The sequence below is a fragment of the Laccaria bicolor genome, genomic scaffold (assembly GCF_000143565.1).
Source record: "Laccaria bicolor S238N-H82 LACBIscaffold_5 genomic scaffold, whole genome shotgun sequence".
Taxonomy (NCBI): Eukaryota; Fungi; Basidiomycota; class Agaricomycetes; order Agaricales; family Hydnangiaceae; genus Laccaria; species Laccaria bicolor.
In genome coordinates, this window is record NW_001889876.1 from 2,162,792 (window position 1) to 2,182,039 (window position 19,248).

The 19,248-nt window shown below is 46.6% G+C and overlaps 9 protein-coding genes across 9 annotated transcripts; 3 read left to right on the forward strand and 6 right to left on the reverse strand.

Annotated features, from left to right (window-relative positions):
- Window positions 1-1,136: 1,136 nt before the first annotated feature.
- LACBIDRAFT_324468 (uncharacterized protein) lies at window positions 1,137-2,320 on the reverse strand (the record flags this gene model as incomplete). The annotated part of the gene is made up of 4 exons (XM_001877928.1): window positions 1,137-1,328; window positions 1,463-1,681; window positions 1,732-2,161; window positions 2,304-2,320. 4 exons carry the CDS (start codon window positions 2,318-2,320, stop codon window positions 1,137-1,139), a joined length of 858 nt encoding a protein of 285 aa, XP_001877963.1.
- A 989-nt stretch (window positions 2,321-3,309) lies between these two features.
- LACBIDRAFT_324469 (uncharacterized protein) lies at window positions 3,310-4,397 on the reverse strand (the record flags this gene model as incomplete). Its single annotated transcript, XM_001877929.1, has 4 exons — window positions 3,310-3,453; window positions 3,618-4,033; window positions 4,210-4,237; window positions 4,302-4,397. The coding sequence occupies 4 exons, from the start codon at window positions 4,395-4,397 to the stop codon at window positions 3,310-3,312; spliced, it is 684 nt and encodes a 227-aa protein (XP_001877964.1).
- A 204-nt stretch (window positions 4,398-4,601) lies between these two features.
- On the forward strand, window positions 4,602-7,422 carry LACBIDRAFT_314252 (uncharacterized protein; the record flags this gene model as incomplete). Its single annotated transcript, XM_001877579.1, has 10 exons — window positions 4,602-4,885; window positions 4,942-5,048; window positions 5,103-5,294; window positions 5,347-5,502; window positions 5,556-5,615; window positions 5,735-5,739; window positions 5,793-6,093; window positions 6,146-6,521; window positions 6,618-7,032; window positions 7,123-7,422. 10 exons carry the CDS (start codon window positions 4,602-4,604, stop codon window positions 7,420-7,422), a joined length of 2,196 nt encoding a protein of 731 aa, XP_001877614.1.
- A 312-nt stretch (window positions 7,423-7,734) lies between these two features.
- LACBIDRAFT_314253 (uncharacterized protein) lies at window positions 7,735-8,878 on the forward strand (the record flags this gene model as incomplete). The annotated part of the gene is made up of 3 exons (XM_001877580.1): window positions 7,735-7,905; window positions 7,955-8,045; window positions 8,217-8,878. 3 exons carry the CDS (start codon window positions 7,735-7,737, stop codon window positions 8,876-8,878), a joined length of 924 nt encoding a protein of 307 aa, XP_001877615.1.
- A 618-nt stretch (window positions 8,879-9,496) lies between these two features.
- On the reverse strand, window positions 9,497-9,754 carry LACBIDRAFT_314254 (uncharacterized protein; the record flags this gene model as incomplete). Its single annotated transcript, XM_001877930.1, has 1 exon — window positions 9,497-9,754. One exon carries the CDS (start codon window positions 9,752-9,754, stop codon window positions 9,497-9,499), a length of 258 nt encoding a protein of 85 aa, XP_001877965.1.
- Window positions 9,755-11,239: 1,485 nt separating this feature from the next.
- LACBIDRAFT_324472 (uncharacterized protein) lies at window positions 11,240-13,032 on the forward strand (the record flags this gene model as incomplete). Its single annotated transcript, XM_001877581.1, has 6 exons — window positions 11,240-11,438; window positions 11,492-12,120; window positions 12,249-12,524; window positions 12,558-12,572; window positions 12,654-12,734; window positions 12,787-13,032. The coding sequence occupies 6 exons, from the start codon at window positions 11,240-11,242 to the stop codon at window positions 13,030-13,032; spliced, it is 1,446 nt and encodes a 481-aa protein (XP_001877616.1).
- Window positions 13,033-13,182: 150 nt separating this feature from the next.
- LACBIDRAFT_324473 (uncharacterized protein) lies at window positions 13,183-14,136 on the reverse strand (the record flags this gene model as incomplete). The annotated part of the gene is made up of 4 exons (XM_001877931.1): window positions 13,183-13,188; window positions 13,257-13,568; window positions 13,614-13,868; window positions 13,912-14,136. 4 exons carry the CDS (start codon window positions 14,134-14,136, stop codon window positions 13,183-13,185), a joined length of 798 nt encoding a protein of 265 aa, XP_001877966.1.
- A 558-nt stretch (window positions 14,137-14,694) lies between these two features.
- Window positions 14,695-17,645, reverse strand: LACBIDRAFT_324474 (uncharacterized protein; the record flags this gene model as incomplete). The annotated part of the gene is made up of 11 exons (XM_001877932.1): window positions 14,695-14,708; window positions 14,798-14,842; window positions 14,977-15,060; window positions 15,186-15,231; window positions 15,593-15,624; window positions 15,760-16,433; window positions 16,537-16,621; window positions 16,687-16,706; window positions 17,030-17,077; window positions 17,165-17,334; window positions 17,424-17,645. The coding sequence occupies 11 exons, from the start codon at window positions 17,643-17,645 to the stop codon at window positions 14,695-14,697; spliced, it is 1,440 nt and encodes a 479-aa protein (XP_001877967.1).
- A 282-nt stretch (window positions 17,646-17,927) lies between these two features.
- Window positions 17,928-18,484, reverse strand: LACBIDRAFT_324475 (uncharacterized protein; the record flags this gene model as incomplete). The annotated part of the gene is made up of 2 exons (XM_001877933.1): window positions 17,928-18,350; window positions 18,428-18,484. 2 exons carry the CDS (start codon window positions 18,482-18,484, stop codon window positions 17,928-17,930), a joined length of 480 nt encoding a protein of 159 aa, XP_001877968.1.
- Between the last annotated feature and the right edge of the window lie 764 nt (window positions 18,485-19,248).

Consider the following 19,248-nt stretch of genomic DNA (forward strand, 5'->3'; position numbering starts at 1 on the left):
ACACCCACCGCCTACGAAGAACACCCACCAGCCCACAAACGATGACCGCCGCCCACGAAAAATGCCCAGCGCCCACAAACGACGACCGCCACCTACGAAAAACACCCAGTGCCCATAAACGACTGCCGCCGCCCACAACAAATACCCAGCGCCCACAAACGACGACCGCCACCGCCTATGAAAAACGCCCAGAGCCCACAGATGACAACTGCCACCGCCTACGAAAAACACCCAGCGCCCACAAACAACAGCCGCTGCCCACAAAAAAACATCCAGCGCCCCCAAACGATGACCGCCACCGCCTACGAAAAACACCCAGAGCCCACAGACGACGACCGCCGCCACCTACGAAAAACACCCAGCACCCATAAACGACCGCCACCGCTCATGACAAATACCCAGTGCCCACAAACGACGACCGCCACCGCCTACGAAAAACGCCCAGAGCCCACAGACGACAACCGCCGCTGCCTACGAAAAACACCCAGCACCCACAAACGACAGCCGCCGCCCACGAAAAACATCCAGCGCCCCCAAACGACGACCACCGCCCACGAAAAGCAGCCCACCCATGCCCACGGATGACGAGCACTCCCTTTGTGATGAGCTCCTTTCACTCCCTCCCCCTCAAACCCTCCCTGTCTACTCTCTGTCCTCCCCCCCCTCCCCCTCCATCTCTCCCCTCCCTCTCCCTCCATCACTCCCACCTCCCTTCCCTCCCTTCCCCTCCCTCTCCCTCCCCCTCCATCACTCCACCTCCCTTCCATCACTCCCACCTCCCTTCCCCTCCCTCTCCCTCACCCTGTCTCCCCCTCCCTTCTCCTCCCTTCCCTTCTCTCACCCTCCCTTCCCCTGCCTTCCCCCTCCCTCACTCTCCCCCCCCCTCATCATTTCCCACCACTTCCTCCCTCCCCCACCCTGACCACATTAGATTATTAAATATTTTTGTATATATTTGTGTATATAGTCATCAATATAATATCTATGTTTAAATGGAAGTTTGGTATGGAATTTTGAGGTGTTAAAAGGTCTGACTGACTTAATCAAAAATTGATAGAATGCATGATACTCCAGTAGAAGTCCAGTAGGAATCCAGTAGGAATCCAACTGAAGGTTTGGATTTTTTTTGTCTAAGTTCAGTTGGAGTCCAGTTGGAGTCCAGTTGGAGTCAGTTGGAGTCCAATAGGAGTCCAGTAGGAGTCAGTTGGAGTCCAATAGGAGTCCAATAGGAGTCCAATAGGTGGAAATTGCCTTTTTTGGAAGAATTGTTGAAATCCAGTGGGAATCCTACTGGAGTCCTGGAATCCAGTAGGAATCTTACTGGAGTCCTGGAGTCCAGTAGGAATAGGTGGGGGAGTGATAAGTACTGCTCCAAATCCACATCGTTGGTCAACTCATCCTCACCAAACTTGCGCTGTTTTCAACTTCTCCAAAGACCATGATCTTCCAGCACTCAACTGACTTCCATTCCAATGACAGCCAACTTGTGAACCCTTTCTGGATCGAGCTTGTCATGCAGCTTTGTGTGAGTGATCCCAAATTTGCTAAAGACATGTTCACAGCCAGCTGAGTTTGCAATCACAGAGAAAATGTGTACGGCGAGCTTGACAAGCCCATTTTGCCCACAGTTGACTCCTTTGTCGATCTGAGCCCATATATTCTGAAGGTCAAGTGGAGCACCCTATAATGTTGTTGTCAGAATTCAGCTGTACTAAGTGGTGGACAACATACCTCATGAGTGAACTTCTCCTTCATCAATGATAGGGACATGTCATCATCAGAAAACTCACCACGCAACCACCTGTAATCCTTGAAAGCCTCTAAGAAGTCAAGGTTTGACTCACACTGCAGAATGCGCTCATAGGTCCTCTCCATGATGTTGTAGAGCTGCACCTCCATGAGGAACTCCTTGTTGAAAAGTGTGTCTCGAATAAACGGATTGAGGAATACCACAACTATAAAAATATCCTGGTCAGCTTTCTTCCACCTCTTTTCAATGCTCTTGATGATTCTGTTCCAGAGATCTTCATCAAAAGCTTCTGTAGGTTTGGAGAATATGCGAATCAGATTCCCAAGGGTGAGTAGAACATGGTTGAGATGGGTATGGGATGACTGGGCCACATTGGCTGCAATGGCGAGCAGTTTGAGAACTTTCCAAATCCTATCGCCATGTTAAAGTCTAAATGCTTACTGATTGAACAGATGAAATACCTTCCAATTCAATACCAAAAGCCCTCATTGCGCACTATATCTCGGATTTGATGTGCCTTTCCCTGCAACTCCTCTTTCGTCCTGGCACATACAATGAGCCTGTCTTCATTTCTTGTCCAACAAATTTGAAGCAGCTGCTTCACCTTCAAAATTCAGCTCAAAGCAAGGTAGTGCACTGTCCACCGTGTAATAGCAGGAAGTATCAATGTCCAGCTGAGTCCCTCAAACGTGAGAACTTGTTCCTGATGAAGCAGTTCCAGGGCAGTCTCATGGTTGTTAAACCACTTCACAACATCAAGGGCATGGTTGATGTCATCCATCATACTCTGTCAGATGGCAAGGCAATCCCCAACAATCAGGTTAATCTGGTGAGCCCAACACAGAATCATGATGAGGTGTGGAAAAGCAACAAGCAATAACTGTCATATTTTCTTCCCATCAGGGCCATTAGTGTTTAAAGGTTCAGTCCATAGGACCGCAAAAAACCGGTGGACCGAACTGAACTGGACCATGGTCCGGTCTTTTTTTCGGTTGCAGTTGCCCCAATTTGGGGTTGGTCCGGTTGCCGGTTGCCTCATTTCGAAAATATATTAAAACCGTTCAAAGACCGGTTTTGATCGGTTGCAACCGGTTAAACGGTCACGTGCGTTACATACCCTTGTAACCACGTTTATTACCTTTTATTGGGTTTTTGTTTCATCAAAAACGGTTAAGAATTGAGAAAGATATAACCAAATCCATATTTTACCCGAGTCTCTACGAGATGTAATTCGGTTTCAGTCATAGCTATGTCAAATCTTCATTAAATCTCTTCAAAATTGGTAGAATGACGGGTATTTACATGCTTTACTATTTCATATAACCCGTTTATTTTTCAGAGTAATAATAGTTAAGATACAAATGGTTTATATTGGTATAATAAATTATACGCAAAAAAACCGGTCTGGATCGGTCTGAACCGGCTCCATAGACCGAAATAGACCGGTCCTAGGTGGTTCGGTTCGGTTCCCTCAATATCTGGGTCGGTCCTAGACCGGTTGCGGTCCACGGTTGCGCGTTTTGGGGGCAAAAAACCGGACTGAACTGAACTTGCGAACACTAAGGGCCATCATCTGTACACCAAGCGATGAGAATAACACCATATTTTGTTTCCATCAAGACGATGTCTTCAAGTACCAACTTCAACAGGTGGTCACCTGTCTTCGCATCATGCATTATGTTGTGGGTTTGGACAAGATATGGCTAGAACAGTGTTAGAATGAAGTGAGCACAATTTCGAGTAATAAGCAGTACTGGCTCACAATTGTGTCGACAGTCATCAATGAGCTTACAACAGACGTCTTGGCAATGTTCTTCCACCTGTCACATAAGCCAGTTGCCAGCTTGCCCCGAACCTTTTGTCACACCTTATTCTCCACCTTTCTGACCTTGTTGTCAAGCACCTGGCCTGACATGATTCGACGATCCTGTACAACAACTTCTGGCCCAACCCACTTGTGAACAAAGGTATGGAATGTGGGATTATCTGCTGCTGTCCAAGCTGTGTTTAACGAGATGAGCAGCTTGCATAGATCACTGGAAAAGTCGTCCTGCAGTTCTTGCGGTGAAAGAACTTTTGCAAGTGTCTGTACACCACCATGTCCATCATGGAGGGACTTTGACCTTTTAACAGCAGGTACACATAGTGGTGTCGGTGACAGACGAACAGTGGACTGATTGAGAGTTCTTGTTGCAGCATTTGACAGAACAGATGGTTTGGATGTAGGGTGATGGAAAGATGTGGCCGGTGAGGAAAGGACAAGGGTGGGGTTTTCATGGAGGGCTGTTGGGGTGCAGGGTACAGCCAACATAGCCAACATTCATCGTTGGTGAGTGATTTGCAATTCTTAATGTGCGTTTTCATGCGATCACTTTTTCTGCAGATTGGTGTGACCCTTGTGATGGCTGTATTGTTTTTAGGTTGATCAAGGGAATTCAATTCAAGGATATCTAACATACCGGTCAGCTCCAATGAGTTATATGCCGGCTGCTGGAAAGTTCAATGTTGGACTTTGTTGTACGTCGATGGACAACAATGTCTATCGACGTACATTGGTGGACACTGATAGAGGTTGATGGGCATTGAGATATGTCACATGACAACGGAGATTAAAATACGATACGGCAATTTCCATTGTACTTGTCATTGTGTTTCATTGGACTTCAACACTCTCACCGTCGTGTCCAATGTTCTCCAATGAATTCCAATGGCCTTCACTGAATATCCTTGGCCCATGCTCACCCCCGATATGGTCCGATGAATTTCAAATCCCACTCTCCAGGTGAAATACTCATTGCATGCGCTTGATCAATCTTTGTGCACCCCTCTTCGCCCCACCAAACACCCAGTTATGTCTGCACTAACAGGACCTATCAACAACTGTCGCAAGAAATCGGACTTGGAGGCAATTGCTCTTGTGCTCGAAATTGACTCTACTGGGACCATGAAAGTCCTGATTCCTCACATCATCACACATCTTGATAAGCATCCTGAACTGGCCGAAAATATCAAGTTTCAAGGATTGTTTTCTTACCGCCCAGATTCTACCCCTGCAGAGAAGAAAATGAAGAGGAGTTCTGATAAGGTGGCAGAGGATGAGATTGAGGCAAATGTAGCAGTTGGGAAGCCAACAGGGTACGTCACCGCTTTTGTCGCCAAATCGAATTGATACAAAACTTCTCTGCGTTTAGAGCTAACAAGACTTTATTGGACCTTAAAGTCACAACTGATCCTCCTCCACAATTCGGAAGACTCGGCACCACTGGGACCGCTGTTCGTGGGGGACCTGTTACTCCTGGTACGTGTCGTTATGGCTTGCACTCATGTTTTTTCAAGCTAATCTCCCATGAAGATCGTGACATGGGTGACGACTCGTCTCCTGCTGGTCTTCCAGACTTGGGTAACGGCAGTGACTCTGATCACATTGCGGTTCCTTCTGAGAAAGAGATGGGAGTTACAGTTGCAACAAGCCTCAGTGAAGCCCTCAAACATTTGAAGGGCACAGATATCAGCAGCGGTGTAAAGCCTAACACAACAGTTCCATGTAAGCTATACTTGTGCATATATAGATATGGACTGACAGTGGTTCTCTGTAGTTGTTGTCAATTTCTTCGACCACACGGACCCCACTAAACCAGCGGAAGAAATTTGGTTGGAAGATGGCTTTACAGCTACGTCAAGCAAAGGACAGATGACCGCTTCGCTCTCACTGCTTCTACCAAATGTTATTCAAAATGCTTCTCCAATTAAAGGTGTGCCCATTTCGCTTTCTATGGTTTCTATACTAAAGGAATGTACATTTTAGAACATGGTGGCCGCCTTTACAGGCCAGGTCAAGCTGCCGACTCCAGCCATATCGCCATTGGTGCAGTTAATGCTTTTGCATCGGGAGAAATTCTGTGACAGCTTTCTATCACCCACGTTGATGAGTATGTCCTCAGGTCCCTCGATAGTGGTGAATATGCTTGCGATATCTTTTGGGAGCAACCGTCGGTTCACCAAATTTCTCTCTTGCTTAACAATAGTTACTTACCAGCTTTAGCCTGCTGTACCTGTCACGCAAGCTGAACCATTGGCTGTGAAAGCCAAACCACTAGAGGTCGCTCGCGATATGAAGGAGACAAAGGCTCGCATCAAGAATAATGTTATCGCGTCTCCTCCTGTCGACGATGAATTCATAGCCTATTTGCATGAATATTTCAATCTTGAGGACATAAGCTGGCCATGGGCAGAATCTGTCACCAGCATTCTTGATTGGTATCTCAAGGTTGAAGCCGTCTTTCAGTCGTTAAAGGAGAAAGGCTGGGCAAAGGGGTCTCGAGGCGGGTTTTGTGTTCCAGCAGGTACGTTGATCTGTGGTGAGCTCAAGTTTACTCACCATTATCATCATCTTAGATCATCCTCGCTACGCTACACAGGCGTTCGTGCGCAATGACATGTACAATGCATTACAGCTTCCATCAAGTAAGGCACATGGGGATGCTAAGTTGTTTTCTCCAGAGTCCCTTCTCAGTGCACCAAAAGCAGCGGCGTGGGTTTTGGATCCCAAGGGAGAATACCAAGAATTCTTTAGCAGGATGACGCCAGCAAAATTCAAGCGGTACCTTGAAGATTGCAAAGAGGACGCAAAGCATGACTCCACAAAGAAGCGCAAGAAGCAAATCGCACACCCTGATGATAGCGGGGAGGAGGCTGGAGGGCATAAGTTGAAGAAGGGAAAGGGAAAGGCTAAGCCTCAGGTAGATTCCGATAGTTTGGATGGATCAGATGAGTGAGTGGATATGTAGTCATTGTACGCTCGTCACTCGAATCTTGATACTCGCGCTTCGCAATACAACTCTTATCTGATTGATTGTATTCTGATAAGCATTTTACACCCTCAATTTCAATCCAACAACACCTCCAGGATGGCAGCTTCTGTGAAGGACCTCACTCTGATACTGGAGCTTTTTTTTCCTGCCGCTCTTTCACTTCTGAGCACACTCTACATTCTCGCCACAATCATATCTGTCTACCCACTCCTTTTGCTTCACAAAAGTCAGCAACGTGAACCGCGCCAGCCCAGAAACACTGCTTGGTTTAAAAGCCTTGTAGCCATTATAGCCTTAGGATTTCAGGCCGCAACCCACCCAGAACTGGCCCTATTTGTGAATAATGACTTAGATATCCCACCTGAACAGCAGCTAGCCAGGAATATCGGTCAGGACCTTGAAGCAATTTATGAGTTCCTAGGCATTGATGACAATTTTCACAGTGACCCCATTCATGAACTCTTTCCCCAAGTACGCCAAATCCTGGTCACCCCCCACACTACTTGTATTATCTGCCCTCTTGATGAATTTCACACTTTGTGATGCTGGGAACAACCGCAGTCAGTGCGACTACTTGATAGGGACCTCGTGTGGATTGAAGCCGATTTATTTGTTGCCCATTGTCCTGTCTGCTGTTCGGATTACTATCCGGATAAAATCACCTTCGCTTGTGAGGGGAAACACCTTCAAAAACTGGAATATGATACAAACTATCTTCGTGTTTCAAAACACAGAATTTGGATGCACCGAAAAGTTGCACTTGCACAGGAGAAAGTGCTCCATTGGTTTCACGCAGGGTGGTCAAATTTTGCTGGATGGCTAAACGATACAATCAAGGAAAAGCCTGCCATTACAAATTGACAATCACAATGCCTTTTTCTGGAACATTTTTCACATCGGCTCCTTATAACACATGGACATCATCTAGAATTTACCTGCCCTGCCCACCCCAGTTCCTCTGAGTTTGCTGTGCAGGTATGCCTTCGCATTGGTCGTAACGGGGGCACTTTACCATCTTCAATGCACCATGGATGCATTGACTGCATGCACTTCAAACGTTACAAAGAGGATCTAATTGCTGAAGGAGCTCAAATCAACAATCAAGATAATGAGGTTGCAGGTGTTGCCACAATTCATGCAGATCAGGTGCATAAAAAATACCAACTTGTTTCAATGCCATTTCTCACTGCGATCCAGTTAGCAGCCGGAGATGTCCCAGCTCAGGTGTTGCCTCCACCAGCCACTCTGGCTGAAAAACCACCTCAGCAAAATGCCCCACCACCTGGAACACCATGGGGATATGTCCGACTTGCCATTATGGATGGTAAAACAATTGGTCATCGAGTATGTGCCTCATACAATTTTGCATCCATATGAGCATTGATTTTTGCAGCTATGTGCTCTTGATGATTGCAAAGAAGACCTCATAAATTATAAGAATGGAAGATTTTGCAGGACTCACATCAACCTGAAAGATATCTGTGGCATAATTCCCTGTGGATGACCTGTATCTCCGGTTGGTTCTCTCACTTGTGACGATATACAACATCATGAATGGCATCAAAAATATTCTCAAAGATTCACCTGTTTGTCATTTCCCGGTGTTCGTCGGGTTATTCGTCGCCAACAAGCTGCTCGTGAGAATAACGACATAGGAAATTTCGGGCCAACTCTGCAGGTCCAGCAGCATCTTCCAGCACTCAATAATACACCGGGACCCAAGGTTGTTCACACCTTTCGCGCACAGACTGTGTATTGCCTACAAACAATCCAGTGGGCATGTGGTGTTCCGATTGGCTGGGGAAAGTGCTATAAATCTGAGAGTGCTCCTCAGGTTTTGGCAATCTTGGATCGTGTCTGGGTTAATTACCCAGATTTACGCCCAAGTTTCCTCGCATATGACGACGCATGTGATCTACTTCGCCATGTCACAACCCAGGATGCACAGAGTCTGTGGCTCAAGTCAACAAAATTTATTGTTGATGCATGGCATTATATTGGCCATCGAGCTACTGATTTATTGTGCTGCATATGGTGTAATCCGGCTCCAACCAACGGCTCGCAACCAGACTTGGTCATAACGGAAGTAGACGATGCAGGAGCAACCCATACCACCCGTGCATTTAACACAGAAACAGCTGAGCAACTCAACTCCTGGTTGGATGGCTTTGAAGCACAGCTTCGGCAGATGTCCGCAACTAACTATGATTTTTTTGTCCATGTTCTGATGTTGGTTTACAAGGAGACAGTAGAGGACCACATTTTACACAAGGATCGTGACCTCTCAGCAGAGTTTTGGAACCAAGCAGCTGCCTAGAAAAGTAGCTACCACGCATAATCAAATTTAACTGTCATTTATTCTATTGAGCGTGAAGAGTGCACCTCCTCCCTGCCGGCGTGTCCAAAACAATCCTCAGGAGATACTGATCCAAATATCTCCGCTGCCTCCACATCATCGAACACCCCCATATCTGAGCACCACTGATACCTCGAGTGACAACCTTGAACACACCGTGCCCCAACGATTGGCCTTCCCATGCGCGCACGTTTTTGCAGAGGGTCGTTCCTGGGCGTGATGGGGAACAGAGCACATTAGGTGGTGAGTTGTTAGTTGGTGAATTTGTTAGCATGTCACTGTCTAAATTGTCAGCACGCTATTCAAAAAACCAGGAAGAAAGAAAAAAATATTCTTACTTTTCCTTAGCTTAGAAAAGTTGAGTTCATATTGCGAGATCTCTGAACCCAATAAACAAGAAGTTCTGCAGCGAATCCCGCAGTCTGCCCCCCACTTATTACTAACACTATTCTTCGACAGGTACAACAAACTCACCTATCATGCAGCTAATAGTACCAAACCCTCCCCATCAACCTCCCCTCCGCAGGCATATCTAAAACACTCCTCAGGATATACTTCACCACCAACACCTCGAGTCCTTCAAGATGGCAGATGCCATTGCCTGGTCCATGACCATCTTTGGATATGCCCATGCCAGCTACGCCCATCAACACGCTGTGTCCTACCACCTGGCCATGCGCGCACGATTTCGTGCGGGCCAGGGCAGTGTGCGGCAGAGTGGTCAGAGTGGAAGGAGGTGGAGTGGCGCATTGCTGCGTGATGTGCTTCATCGTGGTGTAGAAGAGGGGGGTTTGGCCCGCTGTGTCGGAGGTAGACAATGTTGAGAGCACTGCGCATGCGGCGTGCTGCAGCGGGACTTGTGGGGTTGTTGGAGTTAGAAGGGGACCACAAGCAGAGGGTGTGGACATGTGTTAGGAGGTCTTTAGTCCATATGTTAACGTAGCTGTCCGATGCATTTGGATAACCATGGACGAACGGAGTGGAATATGCTCTTCGGAGTTTGTTTGCCAATGTTGAACAACAACTTCCCAAAGCCGGCAAATTGGTCAATAATGCCCAGTACCGATGGACCACAATGGACTGCAATGGATTTCGATAAGTTTCCAATGACATTCACTGAATGTCAGCGTAATTCATTGAGGTCCATCGGGGTTCATTGCAGTCTATTGGACACCAGATTTTGGTCAATGTCCTACAACAGCACCATTGTGACTCACTGAGTCTCGATAATTTCCATTGGTACGCAATGGAGCTGAAAATAAATTCAACGTAATGCAATGAATAACATTGAAGTCTGGTGTAGGGACCAATGTCGAACAATGAGTATTGATAGAGTCCATCAGACTTTCCAGCTCCGCGCATATTACTGGCTCCAATTCCAAGGGACTCCGGACTGCCATGATTTCACCTCAACAGGTTCTCAACGAATCCAATTCTAGCAAAATGTGCTTTTGGGACAAAATACATGCCTTGCACCATGCATTAGGTGAGTCTTGTCATTCTTGTAATGGATTTTATCATGACAAAAATATGCCCAGAGTGGCAAGGGTGGAGGCATCATAGAACTCAAGGGAGCAGGAGGGTAATGTAGGGTATAATTTCATACTTTTCTACATATAAAGCGCTAGTAGGACTACACAGACAGGTTCAACACTACTTTATTACTTGCTTCACTGTCTACTCAATGTCGCAGGTAATCTGGGATTTGGCATGTGATGTTTGACCCCTTTGACCACAGACACGACCGGTCAAATTGGCCTGACCCACATTTCGGCCTGACCTTTATGGCTGAGGTCAAGACGGCTGTGACACCACTGCTGCATACAAGGCAGATCAAAAGAAGCCAACAAAAGATCGTCATGGATACTGCAAAGTCTGCCTCAATTTCAAGAGTCTTCATTTCCAAGAGACTGGCAATTATATCTATGCTACTCTAAATGATGCCCGCTATGAAAGTAGTGGGTCTTGCCACCCTTCGCCACTCAAGGATTTGAAGATGGTCATGTGATGATCACATGACTGTCCTCTCACCATCACGTTGCCACCTATACTTACTATCTTCGTCCGTTTTTTTTTTCGGTAATCAATGTTGAATTTTAAACGAACAAATGTGTTTGATTCTTCCACAGTGAATGAACTTTATAAATTCAGAAAAAGAAAAAAAAAAAAAAACATGTTGGCTTTTCCCTACCAAATTGTTGTTTCAGCCTCACCCCGATTATTTGGAAGAGGGGTGGACGGAATGCTAATAGGAGCTTTCTTCTTTCCTTATACATAAGCATCCCTTTCTGTAGAAAACTTTGATTCTCTTCCGTCATTTTCATGCAAACTACCAAGCCAGTCGACGCATTCTCGGACTTCTTCTTTGGTGAAGGCAGGGATGTCAGGACACTTGTCTTTGAATGCTGCTCTCTCGACGTCCTCGCTTCTTTTAGTCAAGCCAGTTGGTCGTGTCGTGCAGTCGTCCAAGAGTATCTCAAGCAACGTCTGTATTTTTTTTTGTCGCCATTTATAGCCTATGGTCAGTGATTAATTATTATCATTGGTTGATCTATTGTTGATGTTAATAATCAGAATACATCGAGGAATTTGTGGCGGTTCTTACTGCTTCCAATAGTGCTGTCGTTGGTTCGACGGCGTTGAAGATTCTGTTGAATGGCGGCGGTAGCAGCTGGGCTCCCCGTGACCTCAATATAGCGACCCCGCGAGATGGACTACAGAATTTTTTACAGTTGTTTCATGGTCTTCAATTCCGGTTCGCTGGCGCCGGTGTTTTAAAAAGAGAGGCGGCCGCTGCATTCACTCATTCTGTGTTTGTTAATCCTGAAGGGAAAACTATCACAGTTACCGAGGCGCACGAATCGGATTCCTTTTTGGGTGTCGTCGTTCGCGCCGGCCATACTGCCTGTATGAATTTTATCAGCTCGGAGCATTTTGGGTGCCTCTATCCAACTCAAACCCTTCAAAATCGAATCTCCTACGCGTTTGGTATTCCTCCCGCCTCCACAACGTATTTTGAGATGCTCTCTAAAGGATTTGCGATTTTCTTGGAGTCTGCCTATCATCCTGTCAAACATCCTACCTGTTGTCCTACAGCACAACGAGAATTTGCCGGTTTTGCCGGCGTTGGCCTCTTAGAATGGCGTAGGGGGAATGTAATGAGCAACCTCTTAACCCGACGATACAATTGGTGCTTGGGGCGAGTATGCAAAAAGCGTGGTTGTCCATCCGCGTAGTTAGGGAACATTGATCGTACCGTGATTGTAATGTTTGGTTCTGTATAATTGAAACCATCTGTCTCTCAACCGCCATGTCTTTGTCCGACTTTCAGTTCACGTTCAATGGACATGCTGCATCTGTCGACGTTCGATCTACCACTAGGTCGTTCATTTCTGCCTCAGCGCTTAGCCGGTTTGGCCTTGACCCCGAACGATGTTTTCATGATATCGCGGTGTCCGTCCGTATAGGAGAAACCTGGATGACCTGCATCGTTTCTATGATATCTACGACCCATTTCGCCAATTTCGACGTTATCTTGGGAACAGATTGGAAAGTCTTTTTGAAGGAGCTATGTGGCGTAATGTCGTTCACTGTCCCCCGCGTTTTTGTAAGTTGCTTCCTTTGACTCAAATTGGCAAAGTTCATGCTTTGTGTAGTGCGTCGAGTCTCGACCAAATGATGATGTACGCATTTTTATATGGTTCGCCACGACTTTGAATATTCACCGTGCTTGTAGTCTTCCCTCCCCGATGGTCTGCAAGTGGAAAATTTGTGTTCTTTTGATTCTGGTTCAACGTCCCATGATTTTCATGCTTCAGTACGTACCTCAATTTTTTTTTTACAGTTGCCCTTTGCTGATGTTTTTATAGGAGTCTGTTGATGTTGATGTCAACATGTCTAATTCACACCTTTTAAACTCTGAAATTGAATCTGTTCATTTGGCATCTGTTTTGTGCAGTACTTTATTGTGCCCTACCTATTCCTGTCAGACTCCGGTCATTCCTGCGGATTCCGGTGGAATGGAACCGGACTCCGGTGGAATCCGCAGGAATGGGACTGGAATCCAGTGGAATCCAGCGGAGTCCTGCGGAATCCAGTGGATTCCAGTTGAATAAGACCACAATCCACCATAAATAGCAGTACTTTACCCTCCCCCACATGCTCTGATCAGAGTATCTACAATCAGAATGGATCAGCACTGATCTAGAGGTCAGGTGACTTAATCTGCATTGATTCAACTCAATACTCAGAATTTCTTATAAAATTCACTTCTAGTCAAGTCATTCAAATCAAATTTTAATGTATTTTATTAATGACATGAGTCTATTTTACTACATACAGTGCATATTAAAGAAGGGGATGGATAAGGGGCAGGGACAAGGAAATGGGGAGGGACAGGGAAGGGGGCAGGGAAAAGGAAGGGGGCAGAGACAATGAAATGGGGGAAGGAGGTAGGGACAAGGAAATGGGGAGGGACAGACAGGAAAGGGGGGAGGGAAAAGGGGGTACATGGAAATGGGGAGGGACAGGGAAGGGGGATGGGAGTACATGGAAATGGGGAGGGACAGGGAAGAGGGGCAGGAAAAGGAAGGGAGGGACAGGGAAGGGGGAGGGACAATGCACTCGTCGTCGTCGTGTGATGTCGTGGTGGCTGTTAGCGAGATGGGATAGGATGAAGGAGAGTCAGGGGACTCACCTTTGTGTGAACGACGAACGACAATGTCGTCATCGTCGTTCGTAGTTTGGTTGCCACATCGCTGACAGCGACGTGGCACCTTGGTTTCCCATCGGCGGGGGCACGTCGTCGTGCGTTGACGTGGGTGTCCGTTGGCGTGGTCATCGTCCATTGACGTGGTGGTGGTGCGTTGATGTGGTCGTCCGCTGGCGTGGTCGTCGTCCGTTGAGGTGGTGGTGCGTTGACGTGGTCATCCGCTGGCGTGGTCGTCGTCCGCTGGCGTGGTCGTGGTCCGTTGACGTGGTCGTGGTCCATTGACGTGGGCGTCTGTTGGCGTTTGACGTGGGCGTCCGTTGATGTCGTGGGGCGTGTCGTGGTTCGTGGGCGTGGTCATGGTCGTCGTGGTCGTCCCTCGTGGTCCGTTTTCGTCCCCTCGACCTTGCCGGGGCTTGTTTGCTTGCTGACGTGGCGTTGCCGCGTTGTTGATGTGGTCGTTGTTGGTGGTCGACGATGTTTGTGGGCGGTGGTGGCCACAGCTGACCATGGTGACGTGGCGTGGGTGGGTAGCGGGCGCGCATTTACGAGGAGCGGGGACGTTGGTGGTGGTGGGAGGAGAGGTTAGTGGTGGTGGGAGAGAAGAGGGTTGTATTTGGATGAGCGTGAAAGCCGTTGCCAAACAAACAATTGTTTGGCAATGGGCTTGTGCCAAACAAACCGGATTCCGGTTGCATTCTGTTTTTGCCAATCCGGGGACCATTCCGGTCACAATTCCGGAATGCCGAAATTCCGCCGGAATGGTAAAGCACCGGAATGGAGAAAATAGCAGGCCTCTCTGCTAAATTTCACTCCTCCGGAATCCACCGGAATCCACAGGAATGACCGGAATCCTACAGGAATTAGGGGGGCACTGATAAGACCTCCTTTTAATGACTGTGTTCGTTGGACGTTCACCCCGGAATATTGTTTTACATGGAAGGGACCCCTCCTCGTTATGAAACTGAATGGAAACAATGGCCAGGTGGCAGATTGTAACGAAGCGGATCTCGAGGATGTCCATGAAATAATCAAAAAGTGTGTTCACACCTACTTCCATATTTTTTGTTCAAACACTAAGTACTAAACCTTTGCAGTTTCTTGCATGAAACGAGTAACATGACCCTAAAAACGCTTACCCTCCTTAGTGATTAAGCCTGATGTAAACTCACAATCAATGCTGTATTTTCCTAACGTTGTTGTGATGCCAAACGGGTCTTTGTGATAGATTCTTATAGTTCAGACACCGTGATGAGCAATGAATGATACTTTCTCTATACGATGTGTCAACTCAGCAGCTAGAAACAATCGGTTCAACAACAAACAAAGTAGAAGCGAAAAACGCACATACCAAAACCCATCATCAACCTCTTCATAATAAACATGCCTAGTGCTCGGTGAAATGATCGCGGCATGCCATGGGCAATGTGAATCCCTATCAGCGTCACGAAAGTGATCAACACAGATAAAGAGAGATGACGACCTCCACCCCACGACGTCTGTCCCTCGACCTTCACATCAGGGCCCATCCCCCTCTTCGAAAAGCCCTTCCAAGCTCACAAAACTTCTCTCCATCCGTCAAGATCTGATCAGCCTCATCGCGCACCTAGAAAAACGTCGGGCAGCACGCCTGAAGCTTGATCCCATTAAGCACAAGTTATAACATAAGAGAGTTAGCGTGCCTCGGAACAAGGGGCCTTCCAACCTCCGTGAGCCTGCAAAGCTGCCAGTGGGCATGGTGCCGTCTGTGTGTGGTGCAGGAGGGAAGAGATCGTCCGAGTATCTGTGGTTCTTGATCATCTCCAGTCAGACGACCTAAAAGATCTCAGCCCACACTTCACCAGTGCCATGCACACCCTAGTACTCTGGCTTGTTGATGGTCTTGTAAGTTGATGGGTTGACGTTTTCGTCCTGCAATACCAATGTGAACGAACAATGCCACCACATATATATAAAAAACGACGAACCAAAGAGTAGATGTAGTCCCTGCTAATTCTCCCTATTCACAGCCCAAGCGCCCATAGTGTAGTCAGAGTACTTCTTGTTGCTAGCCAATGGCAGTCGCCAAGGGGGTCACTAACGCAGATGAAATTGTGCTGTTAGCGTTTGTATTCCACAGCGCTAGATGGCATACTAAAAGGCCTAGCGACGCCGTCGATCTTCAAACAGGAAAACAAGGGTGGTGCACCCCGTATGCCGACGCATAGTGTTGCTGCTTCGCCAGAATCGCCACACGCCGGGCACCCTGAGCCCCAAGGGAAGCAGAACAAGAAGAAAAAGGTGAAAAGAGAAAGGAAGGTGAGAATCCTGAAGATCTTTGGAGATGCAGATGAATGGACTTGGAAATGAGCAGGGGCGTGGTGTACCCAACCAGTACCAGAGCCAGGAAAGGGGTGGTAAAAAGAAAACGAACGGGGCTGGTGCTGGTGCATCTGTACCTGCCGTTCCCCTGTCGCTGATGCTGAGACGCCGACCATGCCGGGTGCAGGTCTGGATAGCGCCCTTGACTCCGTTGCGAAGAAAATTAGAAACTTGAATACGAACTCAGCGCTACTGATGAGTTGAACGAAGAGATGGGAGAGGGTCGAACCACGCAGCTCAAGAGGATTGATGGCGAGGCTGATAGTCGGATGAAGGTTGATAGTTTGCGGAAGAACAGCTTTTATGTTCACGTTCCCCCGGGTTGTAGTTGTAATGTTGCGTGTGCAGCAGCCGTGAAGGTCACTAAACGTCGATGGAATTGTAGTGTTGGCGCGGCCGAAAGCGGATGTGGACCAGTTGTGGAAGGCAGTCATGACGCCCCTCTGCCTAACAACAAAACGAATTCCAACACGCTGTCAAAATATCAGACACAATTCCATAAAACACAATCTAACTTACCTGTCATACCAGCCCCCACTTGAACACGAACGTCAAAACATAAAGACAGTGACAAGAATAAGAAGTAAAGTACAGTGGAGTCTCGAGCGAAGCGCGTTGCTTGCCAGGATCCACCACTGTTGGGTATCCAGCCTCACAAACTAATGCAGAGCACAGATACGTTCCAAATGCCCTGCCTCACTATACGTGGAGCTTATGACACTGGCAAAAAATAGTCGTCATGGTGGTAGAATGAAAAAGACTCGGTTTTTTTTTTGAGAAGGTTGATCACATGATCGTTCTATACATCCCGCTATTGCTTATCATTACCATTCGCTAAAGCCTCCACAGACCCCGATCTTTGAAAAGCTGCTTGGTCTAAAGTTTTCTGGTACAGGCGAACCAATACAATGCTATCATCAAATATGCCATAACATCAATCACATTGTCTGACATATGCATCACAAAGCGGATTGTCGCAATCGCCGCCTAACCCCCAAAAAAAAGCCTGGCTTTCTAGATCGTAAACTCTGTCAATGTCGTACCTATCACTATTCCACACGATGCGCCTGACTTCTTTGTTCCTAAACCAACTGCGTTCAAGTGATAAGCATGCCATGCCGCATGGTTCATCCCAATCATAGGTCGAACACTTCAAATCGATTGGTTCTGCCACACACGTGTTTGGAGTATGGACCAATACAGTCCGCCTGTTTTGAGTAAGATCAGGATAAACCGCGTAAATATCACTAGAAGTGATAAACGTCATCTCAGCTGTGTGAGATGCACTGAATATTATCGGAAGTATGGATGTGGAAGAGGTGCTGCTAGTAACTCGCAGGAGAGCATGCTGGAAAGCTTATTAGAAATAACAGTGTAAAGAACAAGAGAGAAATTTACGGAGTCAGGATGCTTCCACCATTGTGTCGGAAATTTTACATAGCGACGCGCAAAGTGAGTGTCCGAGAAGCAATGATCCCATCCAAGGGAGAGAAGGAGGGTGTCCCATTTTTCTTCTTTGCCTTTAGGAACGAATACATCCAGATGGGGAATCTTGTTGAGTGGGATGATTGCGTTAATTGCCGCACATCCGCCTATGACCCCGTCGGATTCATCCATACAGGCCCAGAAGGCAGCCAATTCCAGCTTAGTAAACCACATCAGGAGTTCTTGTTCAATGCGTCGTCTATATCCGTCTTGAACAACATTGTAATGGTATTTGTTCGTCCGAGCGATGTTGATTCGACTTTTGACAGTGCAGTGATCGATAATCAGACACAAGAGTTCTAATACTCCGAATAGTTTAGACGCAGACGCCATTTTAATTTCACGCTCACAATGAATATGACCCTTTATGTATTCGATTATGAAACAATTCACATAAAATTTAGGGGAAACCACTTGTACTACTCAGTGTGTTGAGCAAAGCTAAACAAATGTTAATCACGCCTGGCTTAAGAAAAAAAAAGGAGAATCGTACTTGAGAACAGCAGCGTTGATGAGTCGTACATCAGCGGGGGCCACATTAGTGATGCCTCCATCTCGATCTGATTTTAAAACCAAGACATTGCCATACCACTCCAAGTTCTTCTTGATAAGAATTCGCCGTAAAGGCATATTGACTCGGTGATGATCTGCTTGGTCTTGAGGTTCATAACAAAAGATGAAGGTCCATCCTGCCTGCTTTGGATGATTGACGTGATATTGAGTGCTGGAGGCGTCCACGAATGTCCGTTCATTATAAAGATGAGGAATCCAGGCGGCTACGTCAACACTTCCCACACAGTCGAAGGATTGGGCATTTGTAACCAATCCAACAGGCACAATGGTTGGCCTCGTTATCGAACGACCATACCAATAGCCATTCTGTAATTCGTCAAGGCCACCCCNGGGACTATTACATGAAAATGAGTATATTTAACGTTAAATAAAGTGAAACATACCATTGCTCGCTGTTCTACCATGCGTCGGGTATAAACAAGATCCAAGGCACCACTCATAGTAGAGGTAGAGATAGATATATCAGATAAAACGTTACACCTATTTATTTTAATGAAGGACTCGCTTTATATAATGACATGTCGTGTTGATGCCGTTAAAATCTCCTATACATGTAAACGCGCCCCTCTAATTCGCCCCTCTTGAGCCAAAAAAAGCGTAGCGGGCTTTGCGCCCGCAGGCGCGCTACTTGGTTATATTTAATTCATTTCCTCAACAGAAAATCAAATTAAACTCAGTCATGTGACCTTAAAACAACATGTTGATGGTGGAATGACCTGTGAACAAGCAAGTTCCAAACAATCCTGGCTTACTGATTCCGAGGTTGACATCATTATCAATTTCATCAACAAGATGGTGCATCATGGGTTCCCTCTCAGTCACGCATAGCTGAAGGAGCATCCCTACAAGCCACTACACTCCTAGATGAATTTTGATTATTGTACCCTATATATTTTGTATTGGAGGATTGTCAAAATAAATCTCAGTCTTCAAGAGATTGTTGCCAGATCAGGGTAATGGAAATGTCAAAGCCTCCATGGAGAAAAAAACAAATATGGGATGAATGATTTTCCTCCAGACATTACTGCAGCCAAAAAGGTGAATATCAAATTGTTTTACTCCAGAGGTTACTGCCCAGGAAAGGCCAATATAAACAACAATGGCTCAGCTCAGAGAGTTTAATGAAACCAGTTCCATTCGAGAACTAGCATGCTTTTCAAGGGTCTAAATTACAGTTGAGTGCAAAAAGAATGAAGGTTGGTGC